A 20,001-nucleotide genomic window follows, 5' to 3' on the forward strand; every position below is an offset into this window, starting at 1 on the left:
ACTTCTATTTTTCTCCTTCTCCCGGGATAACAGAGTGTCTTGTTACCCAACATCCTTCACCTCTCCCACCCCTTTTGGAAAAGACAGGCAGGAAAATCAGATTTTTCTTCTCACACACATAAAGAATCTGTACCACTTTCACCGTAAAGCTGAAATTCACTCAAAGGGCAAGAGTTAACAAGAAAAAGTCTTGTCATAATAACAACAACAAGAATAAAAAGCCCAACATTTTCCCAAACTATTGACTGTAAAGGACACAGCTCCTAGAATTTCTCTCTGTTAAAAATACTTCTGGGCTTACAGTTGCAATGACTAGTTTTGAATATAAATGCCATTAATAATCTAGTGATTGAATAGAGAGTATCATAGGCTGAGGAAAACACGGAGAATGATGGGGTGAGCTGTTGCTATAGTGATTCTGGTAAGACATTCTCTAGTGCCTTTCCTTGTCCCCACGCAACCACATAAAGTCTAATTTAAACCAACTCTTTCATTAATTATATCTTTTCCTGGTATCCTGGCATACAAAAACAGAGAGAGAGAAATTAAGAACTGTACAACACACTACATTTCTTGCTTTGAGGAGATATTTGAATCTCAGCAATTTTGAAGTGTGTCAGGCTAAAACTTACTGTATCAAAGCTCAACAAATGGTCAGTTCTGCTGGAATCTTTACTTATGTCTCTGAAAACTGATTAACACAAAGGCTGTAAAAAATGGCATATATAAGTAAAGTACTGATTTGATTGTTACCGTTTTACTAGCCCAGCTATGCCTGTCATTACTTCAATTAATTCTCCACCTGTCTGAAAGCTGGTACACAAGTTATCAACTAGATTAATTTTTCAAAATGAAAAAGAAATGTTAGTGAAAGCCTGCTTGTAATTCGTAATTGCTGAAATCACCTTTGTATCTGGTTCACTTTGCAGAGTGAGAGAGATCCCCTGCTAAAGACTGCCAAAGTCAGTTTCTAGCAGAAAGCTAGTTCTCACTAGCTGCGTGTCAGAGTAAGTTTAAAACCTTCTGGGTACCAAATAGTACCTATGTCATAGACTTTCTTCAACCAGGGCTATCTGTAAGATTATGTGATTTTAGGGAATAAATTGCTTCAAAGCTAGTTAGAAGTTTAGTTTTAAAAAATAAATAAATTACTGCAGATGCTTTAGAAAACCTCCATCTCTTAGCCATCAACTATTGCAGGGACGCCACAGCGAAGCCTGCATTCCAGTAACCATTAACCAAGCTAGACAGAGATGTAGCACCAAAGGCTTTTCAAGCTGATTAGACAGCAATTCCAACTTTTGTAATTGTTCATTCAGTGTCAGAGGGAACTGAATCAGATTTAGGACCGGAGTTCAGGAGTTTCTGCCTTCTAGCGCTAAGCTTGAACTATGACAGTACACCCCTTTCACGTTATATTAAAAAGGAACACTTTATGGGTATGCCTAAAAACCACTGCCAACAAAAGCCAATAGTGACTTCTTATTTTAAAACCAGGCAAAAATCTCAGACTGTAAGTAGACATTGCTATTACAGTATTTGCAAACAGCAACTTTTTAACAGTGCCTAATATGCAGCCTAAATTTAACCTGAGACAAAATTAACATAATTTTGACAGAGACCTAATTCGCTGAGAGCTGGAGTCCACATTGTAACTATGCTGCATTTTCCATTTATTCTACTCAAATTTTTTATGCTTCACAAAAAAATCTCCCAGAAATACATCATACACTAGCTTCAAACTACTGTTAACATTACACTGACTGACACAACCCTCGACACTTTTCAGTTTGATCACAGTTGAACTTGCACAGATTACAAGCGATGTACACCTCTGGCTTGAGTATCAAAGCCTGCAATACAGAAGCATATGAGCCAAACCGTTTATTCTGCAAAGTTGTTCAGTTTCACACCACATGCAACCTAAGCAAAAAGTAGGCGCTGGCAAGAGAGTGCTGCAGGAATACAAATACTGAATGGATCTTAGTAGCCAACTTAAGCAAGGGAAGAGCCAAACCTTACATTTGCTGCCAAAGACTTCAAAAACTGATTTGCACAGACCAGGTTTCACCTTTTCAGATTTGCTGCCATAGTCCCACAGTTCAAGTTAACCTAATTTTGACCTACTACCTATGCACTCTTCATTCTTCACTGCTAGGGTCTGATTTCCTTGTGCATTGCTGTCCTTCTACACCTGACGAGCAAAAGGGAGGCAGAGCTACATGGTAAGCCTTCAGGGTAAACAAGTAAGGTTTTCATATGAAGCATAAACACCTGCAACAAAGGGGACAAAACACCTGATGCTCACCTCTAGTTTCAACCACAGTGCTGTCAAAAAGGCAACCATTTCCAAAAAGTAAACCATAGGTGCATAGGCAGGTCTTGGCTACTGGGCAGTCCACCATAAATCCATCTACATTTCATGTCACGTCTTAATGAGCAACAGCTTACTGATTTTTTTTTTTGTTCTTTCATCCACGCACTTTCCTCAGAAAAATATTTTATGCAATGAAAAACAAAAATCAAGTCCTTCATGATATATTTTTAACTGTTCCCTAACCACAGTAAGTTAGCCAATCATAGTACTTCAGAGGCTACCTTCTATTTAGCATATCTCTTAGTGTATCTAACTTCTTCCAAGCCTAATGGCACAGAAATGCCCTTTATTCCATTGTGTATGATGACAAGCACATGGACCAATAAGCAAATCAAGGATAAACATAGCAAAACCAACTCAACCATTTCACCAGGCAGTTTGAAATTTGTGGACTCTTACCAGCTTTGGGAATGTTTTACTCTTATTCTTTTCAGAAAAATACCATACTGTCAGATCAGTTATTTAAAGAGAGAGACAGTAGGTACCTCACTTTAAGTACTGCATGTACTGTAGGACAAATGTTCCCTTTCTGAGGAAGGCACAAGCTGTGCAGTAAAATGAGGTTGTGCTACTCAAAACAGGCAGAGAATTTCAAAACACGAAGGGGTATTTTGTATTTCCTCCCCTTTTGAGACAGGAGTACAGCCAAGACTGTTAGTTATAAATATAACCCACTACTGGCTTTGCTTCTGCTGATGAGCATCAGTGCATGGTGCAAGGCCAGGACGCCCTGCCACTTTGCCTTGTAGCAGTGCCCTACTCGGATCTTGTATTCAGGCTCCAAACTGACATTTACAAGCATCCAGTTTTCCAGGGCACTCACAGTATAGGAGGCTTATATGTGTCATGTTACCCACTGCACAGGAGAACAGAGAAGACAGAAGAGGGGGAAAACACTACAACTATATGCAATTATGTACTGGATGTGTTTCAGTCTGGCTATCTTTATTTAATTCCTCCAAAGAATGATGACTTTCAAAACAACACAATAGTATCTTACATAAGATGAACTTGCTGCTTTATGATTTAACCTGGACAAAGGAAACTCAGCGAAAAGGTGCAATCACTGCAGGACACTAACTTCCATGGAAGACAAAAAAAGAAAACCCTTTGCAGAGAAAGCAGAGTGTACCACCCCTGCTGCGAATGCTCCTCTGTCATGGTGTCACAATAGCTGCTATACCTTGCCCACCCCCAGTTACAAGCACCAGCAGCCAGTCTGGTTTGTCAGAGCTTTGGCACAGGCAGTGTAGGCAAGGGAGGGAGTTGCATTGTCCATTTTATTCCCAGCTGTCTGCTGCCAGAGGCCATCTATTTTGCTTGTGGCTGGATTTAGCCCTGCTCTGTTCACTCCCTAAAGGAACTAAGTAGAAAGTGGCTGATCAGACTGAAGAAAGGAGTATTTTTCCCCTTTGTTAAATGAAAACAGTAGTGAAAGAGGAGAGATCAGAATTAAATAAATTACAATTTAAAGAGGATGATCATAAAGTTGACTCTAGAGATTAAAGCCAGCTTTATATCCACACCAATTCTTGGAAAAAGATATTACTCATAAAGGTGCAAATCAGCTTGCAAAGCCAGCTGCCTAAATCCATGTGCTTTCAGCTTGACAAACTACAGTGGAGGAGGGGATCAATATCCCCATTCATTTTTCAGCAAGAAGGAACGTTTATTGTGTCTACACTTACAGCTGAGAAAACAGGAGTTTCTACCAGCTGCTCTCTTGTATACCTCTTTCCAATTTTAACAACAAACCCAATAAATTATTCTTTGTTGGCTGTTTAAATGCTTCCTGAACTAGATCCTGGGTCAAATCCTCACCTGGTCCAAAGAGAAAACGCATGGTTCCCCCAGTTACCAAGGATCTGCCTCAGTCCACTGAGGACCTGGCACACCACACATGCGCATGGATCATTAATTAGACTAAAGCTGGGAGGCAAGGACAACTCCAGCACCTTTCAAGGATGTGCAGCCCAGTGTCCCACAAAATCTGTCACGCTGGTGAAGATGGAAACCAACTGCTGAGAGCTGCCACAGCATTATTCCTGAAATGACCAACTCCACATTTAACAGAGCCCCTCAGGCTTTCAAACTGATGTAGCAAAGGGGAGACAGGGAGGCTGCTGAAAAGCCTGGGGACATTCTCCTTCAGGGACAGTGGACAGCCAGGATCTTAGGAAACAGGTAAGGGGATACCATCAGCTGATAGGAGGGGCTTGGGCTTGTATCCAAGCTTTTTGAGCCTCATCCTGTCCTACCCCCCCCCCCCCCCAAAAAAAAAGAGTAAGGAAGGGATTATTATGCCTAGGAACCAAAGATTTACCAAGTAAAGGAAAGAAATAGAAAAAGAGGTAACAGGCACCCTGCCAGAAGAACAGTCACAGGTAGCTGAGCAGAGTGACTGGAGTGCTTGGCACAGAGAAGCACTGAATATGCAACTGGCCTCATTCCAGCAGACAGTATAGATACATTATCTGGAGCATGCAGCTTTAAAAATAGCTATTAAACCAGCATTAAAACAACCCCTCCTCAAAAAAACCCCACCCAAAGTAGGCACCCTGAATAACAGTTTTTTTCACTTTGCTACTGGGCATCTTACATTCACAAATTTGCACCTTAATTTCCCATTTCTGGAAAACACAGAGAGAAATAACCTCAGATATCACCCCAGGAAAATTTTAAACTATGACCTTTTCTTATCAGTACCTCTATTCAATTACAGCAAAGCATTATTTTGTGGGTCTGTTTGTAATAAAAGCTGCTTCTTTCCTTAGGGAGTAGAACACTTTTTCACAGGCATGAATGTATATGCAGAACTAAGCAGCCATATAAGTTGAATAAATGCACCTGCTTATTTTCATTTTTGTTCTGCACTCTAATGTTTTTGGACATTTCTGAAGATGGAGGTACATATTTAGAAAAAATGAACCATTGGAATCAAGCAATGTAAGCTAGCTTTTCAAGTTTCTTTGTTACTGGAGCCAAAAAGAAACCTACAGCTTGATGGATATAATCAGGTAATTTCCTAAACATCTCAATAACTGATGGCTGACCAAACATTTAAGCATAAACATCTATTTCTGTAAATAAAAACAGCCAGCTATTTGAAAATTAACATTCCCAATCATTTATAAGCTAAAGAAAGATGTATGCTAAAGTAGGTCTCTCTCCTCCCTGTCACAGTAATTTTGATTTTGTTGTAACCATTTTGTCTATAGTGGTATATAATAAAACAAAAGAAGATCAGACCTATACTTATGGTGCATTATTTCATCCCTTATCATGGTCATCTTAATGTTCTTTCCATTTCCAAAGGCTTTCACCTTCTGGAAACACATCACATCTGCTAGCTGTTACTACATACTCTGCAGCAACATGCAACAAAACCACAGATATTCTCAGAGCACAACACAACAGATACTCTACTGGATTGTATTACTAAGCTGAATGTCTTCACTGTTACCAACAAAGCACAGAACACTTTTCTTGACTGCTAGGAAGTCCAATAAGATGGTGTAGGCCTTTTTTACATGCTTGATCAGACTGCATTCATCTTACAAGCCTTATGGAACACAGCAAGCTTATATACCATGATTTGTTTAAAATTAAGATCATATGGATTTTTCCTTGTATACAGTAAAACGAAGGGAAGTTCTCACTGAAAATGCACGAGCCTTATATTTCTTATGTTGGCTGAGGTAACACAGGAAAAAATACTTTAGTGCCTTTGTCCTTCTCTCCATCAGTCTGCACTATAAAACCAGCACATGACTTGCCATCATTCAACCATTCTGACAATCTTCTCAATAAAGGTGATGCAGAACGGGAATTCTCATGCAGTGGAATGTCAGAGAGGTGCTTTGTTTCCAGCTCTGCTTCCATGCACCCTGCAAGAGCTGATACTGTTTCCACAGTAGAAAAACAACAGTGCCATGAAACTGCCTGTTTAGGTATTATTAGCATTCATATTAGTCTCCTGGAGAAACTTTTCTTCAAACATTGTAAAGAAAAAAAAACCAAGAGAAAGACAGATAAACACAAATCCCTTTCCATGCTAAGCTACAGTGTAATATGGCCTAGAATGTTTCAAATCATTTCACATTCTTAGCCGATCTCCTGTCCTACTTTCTTGTAAGCATTACTTTTAGTTACAAACAAGAAAAAACAGAACAGAAAATCCTGAGTAAACCCAGGTAAGTGGATCAGCTTTACAACATGTACGTTCAGCCCAAGATGTATTTGCAACTTAACAGCTGGGGCAGGCTATGCAACTCCTATACCCAACATCAGGACACTAGAGAGCCAATACTACTTTCTGCGTATCTTTCCTCTCCAGCTCCTAAATTAAATTTTTCCAGAATAAAACTGACAAAGTCAAAACAATGTCCAAGCTCTAAATACTCAACCTGTTCTTAAAAATCCATTTTCAATAAAATACTCGTCTTCATCTTACCAGAAGCTCATCCACAGTTGCTTGCACAGTCCATCTAAGCCATGAACACCCTAATTCACCCCACAGAAAACCATCACTAATGGCAACAAATCAGCACCATAACTTACCTCATAAATTGCCTTTACTCTCTCTTTTACTACTGATTACAGTAAAATAATCACAACCACTGACATTCCTAAGAAATTTTCTGCCTGATCTGGAAGCCTTTTGACTTTGTACTTATTCCTCTGTCTTGTGACATTAAAACTGTTCAGCATTTTGAGTACACGCTGGTTGCAATAGGACAAAGCTTTTATTTCCCAAAGTATAGGATAAATACCTTCCCATTTTTAGCCTATTTTGTTATTTTATACATAATGTGTGAAGATGGATGAAGTTAAAATGGCCTAACATTTTCATTTGAATGGCTACCCCTGGTTTTGCTCAGACCACAATTCAGTGCTACTTAGCACTGTGACTCAGTAAGCTAAAGCGAACAAAAAATTAACAGAATTTCTATTTGAAGCAAACTGCTTACAAAAAAACCTGCCTGAATTCAACAAGTTGCACTAAGTATCTTTTTTTCCTCAAGAAACATATTTTACAGCATATTTATCCAGCAGGATACCACAGACTGGAGAAAGTTACTAGCGAAGCAACTGAAACCAGGATTTTTAATGACTGTTGCCCCTTCTACAGCTGCAATGATAATATATTCCTTATTCTCCTGTGTTATGTTTAGTTCAGCTCAATGAGTAACTTGTGACTGAAAACAGCAGGAATGCATGCTTATCCCTTCTAAATAAGAGAGAAATAAAAACTGGCACCTACAAATACTAAAATCCCGACATCTTGAGAATCTGTTAATTTCACCAAATGAAAACAAGATCTCCTGGAGTTGCTGAGTTTTAAAACATGTTCTGATAAATGCTTTCCATATTCTATCTAATATAATTAATGTTTACATAATCATTATAATCTGTACATTTGCAGAAAAGTAATATTTTCATTCAAGTTTCCTTCTCAAGAGAGTTGTCCACATCAATGAAAAACAGCACTCTGGTAAACACTTCTCTCTTTTTTTTAAAGATAATCAAATACATAAATTAAACCTGCAAATAAATACCTGTCAACCTTGTAAGTACCTACACGAGACTGCCTCCTCGCTCAGTAAAAAAATAGTTCCAAATTTAGTACAGTCATTCCAAAGAAAATAAAATGGTTTAAAGGGTTACCAGAAAACAACCATAAGGCTTTCTTTAGAAAGATAAATAAAATTATAAACATGAAATATGATTAAAGTCTTTTACTTAAACTAAGGTTTCTTGCTTGCTGGTTTAAACTGAGATCAAATTCAACAATTCAAATAATTCTAATTCTAATCAACCTATCTGTAATAAGACAGCTCAGGTCTACAGCATGTCAAGATTATTCCTTAACAATGTAGTTGTTCATTATCTTTTCTGCTGTATTTATTTTGATTCAAAAAGGAATAAATGCTGCACCATAAAGGAATGATTTAGGCTGATGGATACAATAACGACAAAGTTAGCAGTTCCCAAAGAAGGGATTATGGCAGCTCTAGGTATGGTTGTAAGCCTAATAAAAATTCAGGTTTTTATCCTAGTAGTTGCCATCTTCAACATTACTTAAAGGGAAAAGATTGCTGTACTGTTTAACACTACTTAAGAAAGCTGTAAGAGAGGGAACTCAACAGGAACAGTAACTTTATATGCTTTTTTCTTCTGTTTACATGGGTTTGGAGCTGCTGCCTGACTCTGGCTGCCATTACTGCTCAGGGGCTGTAATGGAACCTTAAGTTCCTTTCAGGGGAAGCCGGATGGGGTTAATTCTCAAGTGTATCTTTACAATTATTAGTCATCAAAGCTGGCAAAGGAATAAATCTCTGCATGTGTCTGTGTTTTAAATTCTGAAGCTTATAAAAGGCTTTACTCTATCCTGGTCATTTGTATTCATATGAACAGCTCACTCTTTACATTTTTGGCTGCAATTTAACCTCTGTCTAGACTTTCAGTATTTCTAAAATATAATGCAAGATCTGCCTCCAGACAGGCTTTTTGCTGGTGCAGGAATTTATAAAACAACCTTTAGAATGCCACTGGATATGGCACCTTGAACTTTAAGGTGAGTAGGAGTCAAATTCTGAGACGAAATTGCCTTTTCTCCTTCAACATGTAATGAATACAACATTCGAGATCTAAATACTTACTGTTCACATTGTACTTCAGTCTATTTACAATACTATCTACTAGATAGAATGCTTTGAGCTGATGGCAAGAAAGATGCTGGCTGAAAGATACGAAAATTCTGCTAATAATCTTTTCTTGCAAGAATAGCATTGAAAGCCTTTCTCCCAATACTAAACGTAAAATGTATCTACATGGGGTGTGGACTCATTCAGTTCTTTCCATTTCTGAATCTGACTGGCTTTATCTTCCTATCTACTCCAGAAATACTGGAGGAGTGGGGGGTGCCCCTAAGGCTGATATATGCATTCTGTCTGTAGAAGAATCCTTCTTTTTCCCTTGTTTTAAATAGAAAGGGTTTTAAAATCCAAACGCTTATCCCTCTAGTGTTGGCAACATGAAAAAAAGAAAAGATTAGTGTTGAAGGAAAGTCTTCCAACTTTTTCTGCTTTTATATGCAGTGCCTAGAAAATTCTTGTCCAGTTTCTGCCAAGCTTAAACGAAAGCATATACAAAAAGATGAACTATGAAAAGCAGATGACTGAAAAAGCCTGTGTTACAGGAAGCGATCTTTCTGAATGCTTTTCAGTGTTGTATCTTTATTGATGGTTCTCCCCCACTTTACAGCACAGTTATGCTGACTGAGCACACCTACTTGAATGAGATGTGGTTACAGGATTAGGCTTGCTGAAATTTGGCTCTGGGTTCTGAAATGTAGTTGCTAGTTACTTTCTCCAAAGGTTCCTATAGCTCAGACTCTGACAACAAAGAAACAGTGAAAGATGACAGGGAGAGTAAGCACATGTGCCCCTCCGTGCAGAAATGAGTTGAATGCTGAAGCCTGAAGAGCGTTTGGGTCTCTAAGACCAGAACACTTACATCTGACAGCACCAGCTTGGAGAGCAACCAACAGTTCTTCCCATGAAGCAGCATCACACACTAATGCAATAGCATTAAACACAGGTATTTCTGTCATTCAAGTGCAAATGAGGTAAATCTCTCTGGTGCTTCCCTTCCTTGTGTCTCCCTACCTGTCAAACAGCAGCCCAGATCTTTTGCAAATGAAGTTATTTTGGATTGCTCAACTGAGGCAGGTGTCCAAACTGGTAAAACATACCCTTCTGGCTACGAAGTGTATTTTTCTCACCAATTCTCAATATCATTTCAAAACAGAACTGCTGCATAACTTGAATAATAGGCAGATATTTCTGACTCATTTATTTTTATCTCTCTTTTTTTTTTTACCCACATATTTCTCTGGAGGGAGCGAAAGCCAAGACCTCATGAACTGATGAAGTCTTTATCAGCTACAGCCTTAGGACAATGAAAACATCTCGAAGGAAGAATTAAATATGTTGTAGGATTGTGTCTACATCTCTTTTCCTATTTGTGCTGGAATAGATTAATGGTATTCATTACATCCTGTAGATTTATATACAGAAACAAAGTATCATATTAGTGGGAATGAATGCCTCCCAAAGTATATTTTAGGAGAAAGAAAAAATTTTTTTTGGTCCATTGTGATCATTTAGTAAAAGCAATATTTTAGAGTAACTGAACATTTTTGGACGCTATACAACTTGATCAGCATGGAAGTATCAAAAACTGCAACTTCTGCACCCACAGAACAGAGATGCAGATATAGACAGTACAGGTGAAACTTACTTTGCATATGATGTTGGACTAACTACTGATGGACTGGCATTATAAGAAATAAGCACAAATGGAGACCACTGTAGTCCCAAAATTATTTAATGGCTGAAATCAGGCCTCAAAACTGTAACTTGCTACTATGAAAGATTTAACAGCATATCTAAGAATAACTTCTAATAGTTTGCTATTATCCCATTTTGTGATTATAATCAAGTACTGACCCCAGGTAATAAATCCTGAAATCTGCAGATATAACTTCATTTCCAAAAAAGCAATTACCAACCAAGGAAAGGCAATGAAAAAATGTAGGTAGATTGTGCAAGAATTTGCAAAGTACGTGCACACACAAACATTTACATTCTACAGACAGCATGCATACTTTTTTCTGTGGGTTATGGGTTTAATGCAATTAAAAATCCTCCTGAGTAATCTCAACATAAAACTTCCCCAATTGCTTTCAAACACATTGCAAATCTTTGTTGGCATAAAACCTACATAGAGAATCAGCAGAGTTACCTCACCACAAAACCTCTCTCCATTATGCTAATGTTTCTATCGTATGAAAAACACCCTGACGTGAGAAATAGTGACATCTCAGCGAGACAGGACAAAGTAAGGAGAACTGCAGGTCTTTGATCTGGCTGAAAGCGCTCTGCATTCTGATTAGAATTTCTGCTGGGATCCTAGGAGATGAAAGGATTTTTTTAAGTCTGACAGTTAACAGAGGGGGGGAAGGTATTCAGAAAAGAACAAAAAGAGGACCATTGAAAGCAGATGACGTCATGCGTCAAAATGGCCTTTACCATCTTACTGACATGTTCCACAATGTAGTGTAGCAGCTTCTACACAGCTATTCTTGAGAGCTCAAGATCCTCCATGGAGACAGTATGGCTGGAGATCCACTGCTTTAAAAGGATGTAAAGTTGGAACAGGTCTAAATATAATATGTATATTGTATTTCGGGACCCTAAATGCATTACAGTAATGCTCCAGAATACTACTTTTTGAAACTGTGTTCTGGCTCACACACTACAAGAGAAGTCTCCAGCCTACAAAGCTTGCAACTTCTGGCACTCCCATCTTCGGGGAAAGCCCACACAGCAAGCATGGAAATGCTATTTACTTCCCTCTGATTCTTCCCACAGGCACAGTTTGCCCTTTTGTACCAGGAACATCTTCCAACCTTGTAAGGGCCTTGGAACTGACAGCCCTTCACCTCAGATTGCCAGAGGCACCCAACATTGGGGAGAGACATCAAAAACTCCCCCCTACACTCTACAAGCAGTTAAGGGGAAAAACACAGGACTCTGGGAGCATTCTGCTTATTTATGTTCAGGCAAATGCCCATACAGTCAACTTAGCAGGCCGTGTACATGCCATTTGCTCACAATGGATTTGTATACCTTAGAAAATAGAAAAAAGCTTTTTGCTGACACTGCCTTTTTCTTTTTTAGATGCTTACTCTCCTTACATAAAGTACAAAAATTGTGCATTGAACTGTTTCTCATTAAGCCAGAAAAAGAGATTTCTTGTCAAAGCTTCTCTGCTTCTTAACTCTCTCTCTCTACCACCTCCTTTATGTCTCATGGTGTGGCCACTTTTGCAGGACTTTCTCTGTGTCAAACATCCTCCCAGCTGCAACGAGATCTTGATAAACATGTCCTTCATTTGAACTCCAGCCTAAGTGCAAAATGTGAAGAACAATAAAACGGGCCTTGTGGATACCAACCACATCTCCTATTTCCTGAAGCTAGCGCACTTATTTTCATTTGAAAGGGAAGCTGATGTTGTAATTGGGATTTTTACATTTTCACATGAATTACAGACCTCTCTACACTGTTTCACTACCTGCATGTAAATGCATTTTGAGAATAGTCTCACGGATCATGCTGGAATGAAGTCTCCTGGAAAACTGATGCTAACATCACCAAAAGACCAAGCATTTTGCAACATCAAAACAAAGCAGCATTACAGGGAGACACACAAGAAAAATTCCAACCAAAGCATGTCCGACAAGCCATGTGACACGTCAGTACCTCTCTATTCTCTCCACACAGACTACTAAAATCTGTATCAATTACAAACGATCCTATTTGATGTGCACATAACTACACTCTGACGAGCCGCAGGAGAATTATTTCTTAGAGAAACAGTAATTAACTGTAATTATTTTTGAACCACAAATCTCTCCTTTAGAATGTGTTTTTAAGAATAAAACCCCTGTATTTTAAACTGATGTACTAACCAGGCACAGATAGAGTGGGGAGGACATTTACATGTTAGAGATTCCCATTCTATTCTCTCCCTCTTACTATGGAATGTTTTCTATGCTTCTAATTTTTTGTCGCTCTCTCTGAACATCTTGTTTTTAAGAACAAACCTGTAAGATACGTTATGAACATCTCACTCTGACTATCTGGATTTTATCCGTACCATTCTGAGGCTCAGCAATTAAACTACCACACTTTCCTCTTGATGTCAGTGCATTCAAAGGTCTCTTGGCATCACTTACCCTACAGGGCCTGTTGCCAGAGAACTTAAGTCCGTGTGGCACTATGTACTCTACAATCTTCAAGAATGTTAGCAAAAGGTACTAATAGCACATCTGTAAAACAAAAATGAGGGCTTGCCTTAAACTAACTTTTTTTTCTCCTGTTTCCATCTCACCTGTTGCAGGATGGAAAACTGATTTCTGACCACACATTCTGACAGGACTAATGAAATCTTGATCAGAAGGAATGAAAGCTCCACTAGCCTCCTCTCTGAGAGATTCTTCTTCCTCCTTTTATTTTTTCATTACAGGATATTGCTAGTATTAGCAAACTGGGTTCTCTTGTTTCCATCTTGAAGCTCTGAGGTTCAGATACTGCCCCAGTATTACCAGAGAATCACAGAGATCTGAAGACTAATGCAGTCATGCACTTAAAACTACGCATATACTTAAAACAGCCATCTGGTAAACTTATTCATTAAAATAACAATCTTTATTATTTACAAATAACAACCTGACATTATTTGTAAAGATGCGCTCTCATGCACTTTGACAGAGTGAGTTACTTTCTCTGTCAGGAAACCTAGCTCTCAAAATGTGTGTGCAACCATCCATAAAAGAACTAATTTATTTTAGCGATCAGCAAGAATTACTGCCCTCTTAAAGTCAATATTGAGATGTACTAACCTGAAATAAGCAAGCATTCAACCTGACAATATACCCAATATGCTTCACTCAACACAAAAATAGCTGCAGAAAACCTTAAAAACCCATGCATTAGGTGAATGACACAGCTTATCTGGGAAACACAAAGTACTAAGGGGATAAAAACCAAAACTATATTTCATTTAGCCTTGGTGACTTGATCATTACCACAGCATGCCCACTCTCATTTCTGTTCATTCTAAGGAAACAAGCTTCCTTGAGTCCTACAGTTACCGATGCAAATATGCATATAGCCAATTTAGTTAAATTATGACTTAGAGAACAAAAAAGTATCAGAAGGAAAAACTGTAAACAAACGTAATTCCTTATAATTTCAGCATCTCTAATGTAAATCATAGCTGAAGGTTGTATTAGCTGTTCAGTGACTCAGACTAACATGCTTGACAGGAGTCAATGCCAGAGGTCCAGAAAAAGGGTAGCCATGACAAAGGAGAAGTTACCAAGAAGGCCCTTAGCTGTGAGTTGTAAGACACGTAGATGCACATATTTTGCAAAATAGAAATCAAAGCCAGTTAGCTGGAAATGGTAAGAGTCTTAAAAGGGCAAGACTGCATGGTATTTACTTGTATGTCTCAAAGTTCATGCTGGGAGGAAAAGATGCTTACTTGTAAAGGTAGTATTCGGCTTGATCCACTTCCTCTCGTGAAGTAATGTTGTCAACAAACTGATTGAAAAAATAAGAAATAAAAGCCTCAGAGGGAGCACTCACAAAGCCTGTTAGAAGAAAATGCCACTTCAATAAACAAAATACATTTGTTTGGCATATTAGGTGTCTGACAGTACTGCAGGTCTTCAAGTCTTTGTTTGCTCCTACTCAGGTTTCTTCTAGACTGCTAAAAGTCAAAACTTTTTAAAAAAACTGGGAGAACCCCCCTCCTCACCTCTAAGAAACATTATGCACCTTGAAAACATGGAGACCACCTGAGAATTATGTCCATATAGCTCAGTACCCCATATTTTTGCTGCTCCTCTCTGAATTTTTTGCTCTTTAATTTAATACATTCAGATCCTTACTTTTTCTTCCCCAATTTTGAGTGAGTCTCAATATGCCTTACTTCTCTTTCTAAAAAATATTCTTTTCCCTAAAGTTTGCCTGTTGTGCCTATTCATACTATAAATCCTGAAGGACAGCAGCAACAGCATTTTGTATTTCATCACACATAAAAAATGGTAAGAAAAAATCACCCCCCATGCTGTAAAGCACAATTTTCCTCTCCTTTAAAACCTTGTCTACTCCAGGCAATCTTCCAAATTCCTAGTGCTATCAACTATTTAAATAAAAGCCAAGTTTTCAACCAGACTTTGTCTTACGGTAACTGAATCCTGTTTTCCTGTAGGTTTTACTAACATAAGCATAGAGATGCTGGAACATTCCAGAGTCTTCCCAACATAATACCTTTAGCTCAGTCTATATAAACAACATGTTTTCAAGGGCAGTACTTCTCTTCATTCTAAGCATAAGCTAAAAATAATAGTTTCAGCTGACTGGTACTTGGTCTCCAGTTTCTTAACTCTCCTTGCACGCTGTGTACATGTAGGTCTCATCTTTTGAGTGTGGCAATAGCAAGCCCATGTGCTTTATTTACATTTTATAAAATAAGAATCTGATGTGAGCTCCAGGTATTGGAAAGGGGAGCTGTTTCACCATCTGGAAATGCCAATTCTCCAGGGAAGAGGTCAGCCCAAAGCAAGAACACGAAAGGAATAGAGCTGATTAAGTAATAAAAGGGAGAAGAACACCCATTTCCCCCTGTCTGAATGCTTGATCTGTATAAATGCTTGATCTTGTAACTGTACAAAGATGTACAGCATCTTGTCACTGTTCTGTGACTCCTCCATTAGTGGTGCCAATGATCCTAATTAGTGTTGTTAGTGAGGTATCAGGATGGTGCCTCAGCTTTTTTGGATAATTTTGAAGATTGAAACTAGTTTGGTTTGTGGTTTTTTTAAACAAGTGACATATTTATTCTCCTTCTGCAGTACTCACACAGGGAACTCAAAAGCACATCTCACATCTCTGCCTTCCATCCCCCTCCCCAGATTAAACCATCCAGAGGATGGAACTAGTTAATAATTCCAGTAAAACCAATGGCTTTTCTTATCCCACGCCAGCATTTGTCCTGCCTCAGTCTGCTGAGGCAAGGAAACAAAACTACAGAGACAAATTGTATCCACCTCTGTCTCACTCTGAAAGGAGCCTCAAAGTGGAGGAAGATGCATGCAGACAGGCAGTGTGCTAATTCACTGCATTCCCTTAACAGCCTGGGTTCTTATAAAGTGCCTGAGGGGGCATTAAAGCTCTCGCTAAGACAGAACCCACAGGAAGGCAGGGAACATATATCAGGGAAACACATAGCCAGTAACAGCGAGGCCCAATTTTACTGAGAAAAAAAACCCTATTTCTGTTTTGAAGACCCTACAGTCCAGGTACTACCTAATGAGTACAAAATAACAATAAAACAGCTTTACACAGCAATCTAACAGTGTAACAAGACATTTACGGTCCCAGAACTCCCAGCAGAGGTGATATCATTTATCCCCTCTCAGCTCACTTGATTTCATAAGCATTCCATCACTTTATGATTGGGATTTATTTCCTTACCCGGCCTATTGTCAAAGAGCTGACAGGCAGCTTTCTTTCATAGGTTCTGTCCATTAAGTGGGCTAAGTCAGCTGGAGAAAACAGAAAAAGAGTATGTTTAATCAACTGGCATTACAGGAAAATCTGCAGAGCCATCATATAACCTAGAATAGAACCTCTGCTCATGAAATCAACTTCTGGTTCCCTGTTAACATCTCATTTTGAAGTTGTATGAAAACAATACTTTCAATTATTGTTAAATACTTTAACAGAAAATAATAGATGGAAAGGTTCTCAACTTGATTATTTTAACTTACTAGAAAGAAGGGGTAAACAAGCAAACTACCCTACAATGTCTTGGATGAAATTAGCATAACTAATGTAACTCTTCTAAAAAAACTGAGCAGATGTCCTTAAAACTCACACTCGCTTTCAAGCTTAGCGTATGCTGGACAGTGCTTTTGACATGGGTTTCTCCTTTATTTTATGGTAAAACAATGAGACACAGAAACAAGCAGTACCATACTGATAAACCCTAGTCACAAACAGCAATCCAAAGAAATCCTGTTAATCAAACTGGGCACTGTGCCAGTATGTTATTAACTTCATAGCATTCTGCTCCAGCAGTTGTGTAACAATATTAATTTGACCATACAGGAACTTTAAGCTTCTGACTCCTGAACAGGTAGCCAACCATTCCATTTAATGAACTTACAGAATTTAATTGGAAGTCAAATTAATTTAATTTAGAGTTTTAGTTTTGTACTGTTCCTGGAAAATAATGACGACTCAGGAAGAGCAAGCTGTTTATTGTATGCTTAGTGTCAGCTGTTTGATTCTTAGCTGAGACGTGAACTGATGTATTTAATCTATAAAATTTAGAGACTTCAATTGTACTCTTTCTTTCTATTCTCCTGCATCTTCCCAGGACCACAAATCCAACATATTCTCTCCGCACCATTAGTAGTACCTTGCTTCATGCTTTGCACCCTGTCCTGGTTTCAGCTGGGATAGAGTTAACTGTCTTCCTAGTAGCTGGTACAGTGCTATGTTTTGAGTTCAGTATGCGAAGAATGTTGATAACACTGATGTCTTCAGTTGTTGCTCAGTAGTGTTTAGACTAATGTCAAGGATTTTTCAGCTTCTCATGCCCAGCCAGTGAGAAAGCTGGAGGGGCACAAGAAATTGGCACAGGACACAGCCAGGGCACCTGACCCAAACTGGCCAACGGTGTATTCCATACCATGGGACGTCCCATCTAGTATAGGAACTGGGGAGTGGGGGCGGGGAATCGCTGCTCGGGGACTAGCTGGGTGTCAGTTGGCGGGTGGTGAGCAATTGCACTGCGCATCATTTGTACATTCCAATCCTTTAATTATTACTGTTGTCATTTTATTAGTGTTATCATTATCATTATTAGTTTCTTCTTTTCTGTTCTATTAAACCGTTCTTATCTCAGCCCACGGGTTTTGCTTCTTTTCCCCGATTTTCTCCCCCATCCCACTGGGTGGGGGGGGAGTGAGTGAGCGGCTGCTTGGTGTTTAGTTGCTGGCTGGGGTTAAACCACGACACACCCCAAGACTACAACTGTTACTAAACCAGCCTCTCCTTTGACACCTCTCAATTAGTCCCATTGGCCATACTTCAAGAGCTGACAGGTTGGCTCGTTTTACAATTCATTTTCCAAAAAGGTCATCCGACCTCCACACCTGTCAATCAAATGTGAAGTGGGCACAACTTGCAGCACCACATCAGAATTGACTAAGCCTTCTACTCTGGCAAAGTTGTCAGGGGCAGGAAGCAGCACTGCACCAGTAACATGCTGTGTCTCAGAGGGATGAAGTCCGTGTTATGTTCTGTCCGCAAAACAAGTGGTATCACCATTCAGTTTAAAAACACACCTGTACTGCCAACGAATACTGAGGGGTATGTAGTTCTAACACTACGAATGGCATTCAATGCTACTCTGACCTTATAGGTATTACCTAAAATTACAACACATGTGCAAATATTTTTGCTGCAGTAAAATGATAGAGCCTTGATTTGGAATAAAATGATTGACTCTTAGTCTGTACAATGCTGCTGCCTGCCACACAGCAGTATTTTGTATTTACATAACACCTTCCTTCCTGAGGTACTTTAAGGTGTTCTTCAAAACACAAAAAGAGCATTTATCTCTGGCTGAGGGAAGGCAAGCATTTCATGACCATGAAAGCAAAGGGAAATCTGGGGCAAAGTTACTGAGGCAAGTACCAGCTCCTACAAAATACAACACAGGATGCTGAGCTGATGTGGGCCACCAAGGCCATGCCATACCAGATAACTACTAAAACAGCAGATCAACTTTTTTTAATGGTAAAGAATTTTCTGTGGGAATATCCTTACAAGAATGGTCTGTATTGACTCTATACTACCCGTCTCTCCAGCGCCCTCAAAGGTCAGGAGGGAGCATGTAGATAAAGACTTTGGGGGCATTCCCAGTAGTGCTGTAAGTTACAGAGAATGGATGCTATGGCCAGGTCATCTTGTCAGGAAGTAAGAACTGGCTAAATCCTTGCCTAAACATACTAAGCTTACTGCCATCCAACACTCTTCATCTGCATTTCAAGGTAACTGGAAAAAAGTATTAACTCCGAAATCTGCCGTGTTTGATGACACAGCAACATGGACCTGAGACAGACAGCTGCACAGGTTGGGAGTTCGTTTATCTATTCCAGAACTATTTTTGTTACGCATCACCCTCTGAAAACTGTAAGGTGATACCTAAGACCATGTTGGGCCATACTCAACCCCTGACCATGGCACTTCTTTGGTCTATGTGCTCACGAAGATGAAGAGCCCATTTCAGGAAACACTGAGTACTTAAGTAGAATATAAACCAAATGAATACAATGCTATGAGTGCAAGATCGCAAGACTGTTAGCCGTTACACATAGGCCTCCTCTGGGAGAGTTCACACACAGAATTTTAATGACTGACCTTTTATGCTGTCTACAAAGCTAGAACTCTCCATCAGAACTTTAGCATGGAAAGCAACATGAAACACTCATCCATCAGCTCCAGTATAGGAGCCACAATAAAATTAAAGCTGATTAAACCTTTAAGATTAGAAGACAACTCAAGTTAATGGGAAATTTAGCTTTGTTTCCAGACAAACTGCTGTTTCTGCTGGAGTTTCTAGATATGAATAATTTGTAGTGAGTGATTCTTTCCTGGCTTGTTTTCTCTGAAGAGCATCTAAAACCAGACTTTTTTCTCATATTCATGATTTGAAATAATTGATCTACCTTCTGTAAACCAAGTTTGCTCCATAAGTTGCTATTCAATAATCAAGATTAAACCTCTTCTTAGTTAAAAACGTCTGACAGAAGTACTAGAATGCAAGAATGTGAATGCTCAAGTCTCCTATCACTGCTGGTAGTAAAAACTGAGTGCGCTAACATTGGTATATAAACCAAATAAATGTTTTAATGGCCAAAGCAAAATTTTATGTACATTCCAACAGCTATATGTTGCAAGCACTTTTATCTGATA

At 39.0% G+C, this 20,001-nt stretch overlaps 1 protein-coding gene across 2 annotated transcripts in view; it reads right to left on the reverse strand.

Annotated features, from left to right (window-relative positions):
- The window catches only part of MRPS27 (mitochondrial ribosomal protein S27), a 48,130-nt gene that overhangs the window by 23,011 nt on the left and 5,118 nt on the right, over positions 1–20,001 (reverse strand). For both annotated transcript variants that reach the window (XM_052775703.1, XM_052775704.1), the window contains exons 3-4: positions 16,489–16,559; positions 14,492–14,550 (exon numbers count right to left, since the gene is read on the reverse strand). In XM_052775703.1, the coding sequence (XP_052631663.1) occupies positions 14,492–14,550; positions 16,489–16,559 (130 nt within the window). The remainder of the gene's footprint in view (positions 1–14,491; positions 14,551–16,488; positions 16,560–20,001) is intronic.

This window comes from Harpia harpyja, chromosome Z (assembly GCF_026419915.1).
Source record: "Harpia harpyja isolate bHarHar1 chromosome Z, bHarHar1 primary haplotype, whole genome shotgun sequence".
Taxonomy (NCBI): domain Eukaryota; kingdom Metazoa; phylum Chordata; class Aves; order Accipitriformes; family Accipitridae; genus Harpia; species Harpia harpyja.